Below are 10108 nucleotides of genomic sequence, written 5' to 3' on the forward strand. Positions count from 1 at the left end.
GAAAATAAAAGCACGGAGAAATGGATGGCCATAGGAGTCCAATTAGAGTGTGGGTGGAAAATCAGAGGACAGAAAACTTGAATTTTAAGTTTTAGAGGAGCTCTCAAAAATCAATACCAACCCTTTTTCCATTTCAAGCGCCTAACATGTGGTGGAAACAGCCTGAAAATGAGGCAAAGGCTAAGAAAATGCAAAGTGGTGAGTGCTCATGTGCACCTAGGTAGTATGAGAAGTATCCTTGGTGACTCACTGATTGGGCTGTTTCTTTTCTCTTTGGCCAGTGTTTGTCCAACATGATGCTGCTCAACTCTACCTCACAGTCTGGAACCTAATTAAGAGCCAAATCACTGATGTGGACCTGGTAAGATTCTAGAACTAGACAACTCAGAAGTTTAAGATGCTATTCATTTAACTCATTCAGCAATTGTTAATGTAATATACAGAGAGAATTAAAAGAGAAAATCCCATAAAATGTTTATCACAATTCCATAATATTATTAATATTATTATTTTCCACCTTTTTGAGTGGAGTAAAGAGCATTCATTAGTGGATGCCATTTCTGGAGCTTCTTTCTAGTGGCTCCAACTTGTGGAAATTGTCCTGACCTAGTTTATTTATGGCTCTGTGTCCTTCTTATCTCTCCCCTTCTCTGTCTTGTAGGTGGAGAGACTGAAGGACCTGTATACGATTCAGATGAAGGAGTCGTTGATTTGCCTTGAATGTACGGTAGAGAGTAGCAGAAACAATAGCATGCTGACCCTCCCACTTTCTCTTTTTGATATGGACTCAAAGCCCCTGAGAACACTGGTAAGGGATTTCTCTTGGTGAATTTCCTGTTCCTACACAACCAAGTATTGCCAATGCCCCTTGCTTCTCTTCCTTCTTTTTAAAAAAATTGAATTTATTGGGGTCACATTGGTTTACAAAACCATACAGGTTTCAAGTGTACAACTCAAACATCATCTGCACACTGCATCATGTACCCATAACCCCAAGCAAAGTCTCCTTCCTTCCCCTTTTTTCTCCCTTTTGCCCACCTCCACCTACCCCCATCACCTTTCCCTCAATCACTACACTGTTATCTGTATCTATGTTTTATATATATATAAAATATTTTATACAATAATAAATAATAATACAAAAATAAACTCTGTGTTTCACATACAACTGTAAGCCGCCTACTTTTGCCCACTGCTGTGTGTGTGTGTATGTGTGTGTGTGTGTGTTTGCTTAATCCCTTCATCTTCTTGCTTCGTTACTTCACTAACTGGGCTTCTTTAGTTCACCACTGGCTTTTAAGAAGTCATTTCTGTTTCCTTTGCATGGTTCTTCCAAAGTTCTCCTTTGATTTGGCAAAACATAATTTTTCCCTTCTATTTCCACTTTCAAGTGTCCCCTTCTGTTTTTTTCTCTGGTCAGTAGGTGCTTTTTGAGATCCTCACCTGTGCACCACTCCGAGCCAGACATTAAGGGGGACAAGGCGATAACTAGAAGAAAAGCTTAAATCCCCATCTGGAGGGTGAAGGGCTGTACTCTAGATGGAAAATACCAACCCTGCTTTTTTTCTTGTTCTCCTGGGACAGGAGGATGCCCTTCACTGCTTCTTCCAGCCCAGGGAGTTTTTGAACAAGTGCTTCTGTGAGAACTGTGGGAAGAAGACCTGTGGGAAACAGGTACTCACTCTGTGAAACCAGATTCTTTCCCAGTCTGGGGTTGCCCCCAGAGGGCTTCCTGAGAGACTCTTCACAGAGTTTCCAAGGCACCTCATGGTGGTTGAGGGAGGGATTCCTGACTTGGCCAATGTATCCTAGGGTTCCTCAGATCACATCACTTAGAGGGACAGAACCTTTTTTGGGTAAGAAGAGAAGGTCGAAGAGCAGGGACAGAGTTTCTTCCTTAAGGCTAGACTAGCTCTTTAGAGCAGACTCCTTTATTGCCCTGGATTCCAAGGCCCATGCAGAACCTGGTCTGTTCAGGCCTTCTGCGGGAGAACTCAACAGACAGCCAATGGGGCTCTACTCTGTATTGTATCAGTCTGCTCCCCTCTTTTTTCCCCCAAGCTCATATATTTTAGTATTTTAAAGGGGCATAAAATTACATTTCAGAAAACCATTTTATTCACTAGAAGTGTACATATAGATGGCTAATAGAGGATTGCTTATAAACCCTTAATTCTTTTTATCATTTCACAGTCATAACAACTAAACAAACCTTGGTAGTAAATTAGGAATTTCCCATATTAAATGCTATAACAATATTTAGTATTTTAAGTTTGTCCATATTTAAAGTTTTTAACATGATGAATGTGCTTTTTTCTTGTTAAATTATCTAGGTTGGATTGGTGACAGTGCCACTAGCAGGAGATAATGTAGTATATCTAAACTGTTTCTTTGTTTTGTTTAACAACACTCATAGAGAAATAAGTGTCTCAAATGTATGCTTAAGGGAATGGAAGAAGAGATTTATTTAACTTTAATTTTATTTATTTATTTATTATTTATTTATTTATTTATCTTTAAAATTGTTGACACTATTACAGATGTTCCTACTCCCCCTTCCCCTTTTCCCGCTTCCACCCAGCCCCCACCACCCTTCCCCTGGCCTTCACCACACTGTTATCTGTATCCATGGGCTACGTATCTGCTTCTGTCTTAATATACTATTTATTGTGGTATTTCTCTGAATCTACCCATTTCAAGTGCTTTAGGACTTCATCTTCACAGTGATTTTGCTTTTGTAGGTCTTGAAGATGACACATTTGCCCCAGACCTTGACAATCCACCTCATGCGGTTTTCCATCAGGAATTTGCGGACAGAAAAAATCTGCCACTCACTCTATTTCCCCCAGAATTTGGATTTAAATCAGTTTCTTCTGACTGAGAAGGACCTCTGCAATGCTAAGTACCAGGTGACATGCTCCTCACCTCCTGTCAACTGCCATCTCATTAGACAGTGTCCTTTTAATTTTTCCCTCTCCCCTAAGCTGTTTGAAGTTACACACGCATCAGAAATGGCATTTTTGGGTGTCTCATCTGTGTCATTCTCTCAGAAATTATCTCCTCTGCTGGCCATGTTTGGTATACAAAAAGGGAGGAAAACTCACCAACAGCTGGATGTAATTCGTAAAAACATTTTTATATATGTAAGAAACACTTTTTAAAACAGTATTTTAATGATGGAAACCTGTGTGTTCTTGAACAACAATGGTGAATTGTTATCAAAATGCCACCATCACCACCACCACCCCACCATTTGCTCTTTGTAGCTGCTTTTCTTTTAAGATTCAAAAGACTAAATTTCTAAATATTGGGTTTGTACTCATATGCTTCAGCAAGGAACCCGAGGGAAAGAACCCATAATTCAGGACCTTCCTTTTAAATAAGATGTGTAATACTTACATGTATATAGGTAAACACAACATCTTGGGCTCTAAATATAATACCTACCAAGTTTTCTTAAAACAGCTTGTGCTCACTTTGAGAATAATAAGGATGTAGCCAGTACTTTGGATCAAATTTAATCAAAGTAAAGTTGAATTCAGTTGTCTTGAGCTAATAACTTATTGGGAAATTCTGAGAAAAAAGTGACATAAATATTTTTTCTCCATACATTTGAAATTCTACATTTAGCACATTCTACATTTAGCTGTATATACCCATTTTTGAACTGTTTTGTTCCATCAGTCTGTTTACTATTCATGCTCTACTATTTTAAATATTGAGGCCTGATAATATGTTAGAATAGCATCTATTATAATATAGTTTATTTACCAATTCAGGGCATATACACTTTATAGGATTTTAATTTTTTCTCTTAGTTTTCTTTCTTTTTACTTGCACAGTCTACTTAATGAAGTATATCTTAAAACTTTTCTACTTAAAAACGACACTCCCCAGGGAACCACAATTTTGTTGCCCAGAGATCATTGGGGGAAGGTATAGAACAATGAAAGGGGAGGTAAGCACATGACAGTAGAAGTCAAAATGGTGCAAGGAGAGGTGCTTGACCATAGAAGCCTGTCAGTCTAGCCTGGAGAAAGAATGGATTGGTCAGGAGGCAGGGAAAGCTTGAAGTTGACTGGTTATTTTGAAAAAGCTCCTGGTCCTTCCCAAGCAGTAGCTCCAGAGAACAATGAGTTCTTTCTCTTCCTTAACAGTGTGTGCTCACCCATTGTGCTCACCCATTCTTCCCTGCGTTCTCACTGTAGCAACCACGTGGGTTTAACAGCCCCACCTGGGGCCCACGGCAGACCTTGTGAGCTTCAAAAGACTAAGCTTTAATATGAAACAGAAACTCTGGACACTGGCCTTTGTGTTGGCCTTGATGAAGACCAGATTGGATTTTTTCCATGGTGGGATGGAGGGAGATGGACAGTGGAAACCCACAAGTAGCCTTCTATTTCAACTGGAATAAATCTTGCCACACCACAAAAACGAAAAAAAGAAAAAGACTCTTTCTCACACACACACAACAACAACAACCAAAAAATGACTTTGTTATGGAAAATTTTGAATATATACTAAAGTAGTGAGGAATTATGCTATGAATCCCCATGTCCATCAAGCAGCTTAAACTGTTACCAAAACTCATGTCCAGTCTTGCTTTATCAACACCCCTATTCTCCTATTTCCCTGTCTCCTGTATTATTTTGAAGTAAATCCCATTTCATTAGTATTTCACTATGTCTCTCTAAAGAATAAGCACTCTTTTTCTAAAATAGCCAATTCTACCTCATAATTCCTTAATATCATCTAACATCCAGACAATATTCAGATTCCCATGACTGTCCTGTAATTTGTTTGGTTTGAATCCAGATAAAAACAAGGTCTACACTTGCATTTGCTAAAGTTTGTTTCCTCCCTCCCTTCCTTTCTTTCTTCTTTTAGGTTAAGTTTCACTTTTTATGTTTTTTCTCCTTTACCTTGCAATTAATTTGGTTGAAGGGTTTTTTTATAGATATACAAAATTGGCTTGTTGGTGTGATTTTACATGTTCCTCTATCTCTTGTATTTCTTGCAAATTAGATGGTTAGATCTAGATATTGCCTTACATTTAAAAAAATCCAGCATAAAGCCTCCAAATGAAAATAGAGAATAATTTGAGCCCTCCCTTTTGGGTGACTTAGCTTCATTTGCATTATCCTGACCCTTGTCCTGCTTCATTGTTCCTGTTTCTAAGTCTCAGGTTAGGAACATTATTTGACTGTGTGGGAAAATAGAATATTCCTGACTAACATGGAGATCCTGTTCATAGTCAATCAAAACTCTGCCTCTCCTGCCACTGTTCCCTTTTCACAGAGAATCATTTCTTATCTTGACTTTCTAAGAATTGAGCAAGTCGAATGACTTTGTGTAAAATCTAATGGATACTTCTTGGTCTTACTCTTAATTGATCTTTTTGTGATATTCTAGGCTATTGATCCTACTCTTCTTCAAAACCGATCTACCCTAGGTTTCCCTTTTGCTGGATCCTTTTCTGCCCATCCTTTTGTTGGTATTTGGTTTCAATTTCATCCTTTCTTCTCCCCATTTTTCACATATCATCTTATTAATTCTTGTAGTTTCAATGATCACCTCAAACTGAAGACTAATTTCTAACCCAGAAATCTGGGATTCAAATTTATAGTGCCTTTGGCTTACTTCCCACCTTTGCATCCAATCAGTTATAACGTACATTTAATTTTGCACAAATCTGTTTTCTCATCTCCACCTCTACTCTCACTTCCTCAGTGTAGGAGTTGAGTTTGAGCTTTGAAGCCAGACAGACCTGAGTTGAAATCCTGCCTCTTCTATATATAAGCTCTGAACTTTGGGTAAATTACTTTACCCCCCTGAGCTTAGATTTCACCCCTGTAAAGTAAGATTTATACTAGCACCCTGCTTATAGGTTTGCGTGGATATTATTAAATGAAAGAATGCATGTAAAGACTTGGCCAAATGGACAGTGAGTGCCTAAGTTAGCTAATAATAATTTTGTTAATAATGGTTATCATTTTAGTGCTCACCACTGATAGCAGTTATTCAGGTTATTACCATTTCTTCCTTGCACTGTTGTGATACCCTAATGTGTCTTGTTGGTTTCTGCCTCACATGAACTCTGAATCCAATTTTCAAACCACATTATTTCAGTGTATTTCTCAAATACAAATCTGATGATATTCCTCTGCTAAAAACTTTCTGCTGACTCCCAATCATCATGGGATAAAGTTCTAATTCCTGATCTGGCCTTCGGAGCCTCATCTCTCGTGGCTCCCTAGGACCCTCCTTGTCTTCCTTTTCCTTAGTACGCTCTGCAGTGTTATGCTGCAGAACTTCACAGTTTCTGGGGCCACATTTAGGTATACCCCCTTTCCACAACTTGTCTACCAATCTTGTTCAGTCTACAAGATCATTTCAAGCATGTCTTCTCTGGGGAACTTTTCCCCTAGCTCCTCAGCTTTTCGTCAGCTGGTTGTTCCTTTTCCTTTTTGGGGCAAAAGTTGTGTTTTCCAGAATTTACCTGTAAATGCATCTGGTATAAACAATGGCATTCTAATTCTGGCTTAGTAAGCTGTGAAATTTTTGAAGTCAAGGAATGTTTTCTAGTCCCCTTGAAGCACCAGGGCCTGACACGGAGTAAGCAATGAATAAATGTGTGATGAAATGTTTCCTTATTCTAAAAGAGGGTTAGAAGAGGAGGGATGATGGATGAATCATTTTATGCCTTGTGTTCTTTCAGCTTGGAGAACAGTATGAACTCTTTGCTGTGATTGCCCATGTGGGGCTGGCTGACTTCGGTCATTACTGTGCCTATATCCGAAATTCTGTAGATGGAAAATGGTTCTGCTTCAACGACTCCAGTGTTTGTTGGGTGAGGAACATCATCCAAATTGCTTCTTGCCCTATATTAGCTACCTCTACTATATTCTGAACCCAGAGCTGGATGGGTCCTCAAGGTCAAGCAAGCCACATTATGGTCCTGTTCTCTGTGTGTGGGACCTTTTATGAGCTTGAAAGCTGTTTTCTGCATGAAGTGCCCATCTGGTTTATAGCTCTCTGAGTCCACTTAGCTCAGTGTCTAGGTTTTTGGTGTTCTAAACTCAGTGCCCTGCAGCTTCAAAATCTGTGGGAAACTTATGGGAAGCAAGAAGAGTTAGAAATAAGAAGTTGAAGTCTGGGCTGGCTGAGCATAACCAAATTTAAAGAGGGACAAGGGTACTAAAAGAGACTTCATGTACATGGCATTTATCACTAATGCTGTGGGTCTTGGGAGTTCCTAGGGGTAGATTCATCTGGAGGAGTGAGGGAGGGCAGATTGTAGTATACTGTACTCTGGATGCTTCACTGATGTCAGCTGGATGCTTTACTTTACATGTTATGTACTTCCAGGTATCCTGGGAAGACATCCGGTGTACCTATGGAAATCATAACTGCCGCTGGTAAGAGAAGTGTATGAGTGATGGAAATTCAATGAGCTTACACTGGGTTCTTATTGATGTGTGATGCTCTCATGGATTCAATTGACCTTTATATTTGCATAACTCGTCAGTAACTAACTGTTCAGCTTCATTTTTCACTACCCATCCCACTGCACCATAATTTTCTCACAATTTAGACTCCAACGATAACTAAAGAGGAAGCAGCTCCCCAAACATCATATCCTACATTTGCTCTTCGTGGCTTTGCACATGTAGTTTCTGGCCAGTATTACCCTCTCTTAACTTATCATCAAGGCAGAGTCTTATCCATGGTTCAGTACCTCTGCTCATGGCGTTTTCCTACTTTTTAAAAGCCTGCACTGATTCACCCAGGGGCTTCTCGGGTGTTTTCACTGTGTTTTGAGCATAATTCCTTTATAGAAAGGGCCACACTGTTTTGTAATTGTTTGCTTACATAACTTTCACATTAGACTATGAACTCTTGCGGGGCAAGGATCACTCATTTTCTCTTTTTTGTCTGGTGCAGTAGCTTGTATTTAGTAAATATCATTAGCTGTATTTTTAGAAATCAATAACTACATTGGGGAAGCTGGAAAAAAAAAGTTGGGTAAATTAAGTTAGATACTTTGTAAGTTTTTCCAGCTGAGTTTCTGGGTTAGGATTGACATTGTATACCAAAGGTGATATTTGAGATGACTTCAGCTGCAGAAGTAGGCCAGATCATTTGAAAAATAATGCATGAAGTGAAATTTGTGTTTGAAATCCTTCTCCAATGTTCCTTTTCTCTTCTCTTTCTTATAACCACTTCCCTTGGATGCTCACTCTTTGTCACTTTCTGGTTGTCAGTTATTCCCCCATTATTTAGGTCACAGTTGGGCAGGCTTTCTCTATAAAGGGCCAGAGAAAAAATATTTTAAGCTTTGTGGACCACACAGTCTCTGGTGCAACTATTCAACTCTACCTTTGTAGCCCAAAGCAGCCACAGATGACTCATGAATGAATGAAAGCGTGGCTGTGTTCCAATTAAATTTATTTGCAGATACAGGGTCAGATTTGACGTGTGGGTTCCTAGTGTGTCAACCCCTGATTTAGATGTTACCTAACTGCAGTTTAGTGGTTATTTACCCAGGCCACATATTTTGTTTTCCTCTGGTGTGATGGATAGATGAACACTTTATCCAACAACCTGGAAAGTTTGCTGATTTTCCTATGGTGAGTTAATAATGTATCGGTTAACTATGAATGTTTCATTTCTTTTATGATGTTGCATTTTTTTTCCTTTCTAGGCGGGAAACTGCCTATCTTCTGGTTTACATGAAGACTGAGTCTTAATGGATGTACCCTAAATCTTCAAAGACTGACCAAGAATCATTTTCCTTGTCTATTCCTGAATCTGCTCTTTTAAGAGATTTTACAATGAAGAGAAGCACTGTTTTCAAATTGTATAATTAAACTTTATTTGTAATCAGGGGTGATTATCAAAATTTTTAACAGTGATACTCTACAGGTCTTGATCAGTCAGAATGGATGTTTCCACCAGTGGACTCTGGCCACATGGTTGGAGCAGTGTCTTGTGTGTTCCCTGCTGTGCAAGACATTAATCTTTTAGTTGAGAGCTTGTGGGAGTCCAGATGCTTTCAGGAAAGGAGAGAGCTGGCTAGCAGTGGTAATGGGAAGCTTTCAGGTGGCAAGAGGCAATGGTAGGGAAGCATTTAAATATTTTACAACTAGTGTGACTGTACTGGTATGTATTGGCTGAGTATAATTTCTGTTTATACCTTTTAAATGTATTCTTAAAACCCATGTTAATTTCATAAAACTCGGGTGTTTTATACTTGTTATTCAAATATGTGCTGATCACTCTCTATAAGATTGCATGCTAGGCACAATAATGAATAAACTTTTTTTCTCTCAAAGGCGTTTGCAGTTTAATGGGTAATAATTAAAATACAAAAGATACTGAGGTTTTGTTCTGTAGGAATTCAAAGGAAAGAAAAATCACTTCCATTGTGGAACCATGGGAGGAGACTTCAGGCTAGAAAAGGGCTTAGGATGGAGGACAATGCACTTACAGGGAAGAACATACTCAATGGCATGGTTGAAAAAGGCAAGACTCACGTTCAGAGATTTTCTATGAACCTTGTTTCAAACCAAGGAAGCAAGTGGTGAGTGATAATGATGGCAGGTAGGTAAGGTTCTGAATGTAGAGGGTCTTGAACTGAACTAAGAAGTTTGGATTTAGTTTAATTGATAATTAGAAACTTTGAAGGACTTCACAAGGAGAGGAACATGTAGTAGTATTTTGGTAAAATGAATCTGCTGGGGGCTGGAGACATGGATTAGAGGCCCCTAGGGATGGTAGGGTGAACTGTAAGGCATTTACAGTCACTAGAGCCATTGAGGAAGAAAGGATGTGGATAGTGAGAGAAGAAGGGTCCAGGGAGACTCTAATACCAACTTGGGAAGTGAACAAGGTGAATGTTAACATCTCCATTTTACAGATGAAGCAATGAGACAGGCCAGTAAGCCAGAACAAGTGGAACAGGGAAACTGAGACAGCGGTTTGCAGCCACCTAGTAAATCCTATCTTCCCTAAATCAAGGACACTTTGATAAGGGAAAACAAGGTCTAAAATGGCCGATTCCCCCCCTTCCCCGCCGGGGCTTCCCCTATTGCCATCCTGCTATGTT

General features: G+C 39.2%; 1 protein-coding gene across 3 annotated transcripts in view; it reads left to right on the forward strand.

Annotated features, from left to right (window-relative positions):
• USP18 (ubiquitin specific peptidase 18) overlaps positions 1-9328 on the forward strand; it is a 56023-nt gene extending 46695 nt beyond the window's left edge. For 2 of the 3 annotated variants that reach the window (XM_087814404.1, XM_087814405.1), the window contains exons 4-11: positions 139-198; positions 282-361; positions 662-808; positions 1585-1674; positions 2742-2909; positions 6719-6850; positions 7369-7418; positions 8705-9328. In XM_087814404.1, coding sequence (XP_087670530.1) covers positions 139-198; positions 282-361; positions 662-808; positions 1585-1674; positions 2742-2909; positions 6719-6850; positions 7369-7418; positions 8705-8750 — 773 coding nt within the window. In that variant the 3' untranslated portion in view covers positions 8751-9328. The remainder of the gene's footprint in view (positions 1-138; positions 199-281; positions 362-661; positions 809-1584; positions 1675-2741; positions 2910-6718; positions 6851-7368; positions 7419-8704) is intronic. The other variant, XM_016195785.2, reaches the window with a different exon arrangement.
• Positions 9329-10108: the final 780 nt, after the last annotated feature.

Source organism: Miniopterus natalensis, chromosome 2 (assembly GCF_054644295.1).
Source record: "Miniopterus natalensis isolate mMinNat1 chromosome 2, mMinNat1.hap1, whole genome shotgun sequence".
NCBI classification, from domain to species: Eukaryota; Metazoa; Chordata; class Mammalia; order Chiroptera; family Miniopteridae; genus Miniopterus; species Miniopterus natalensis.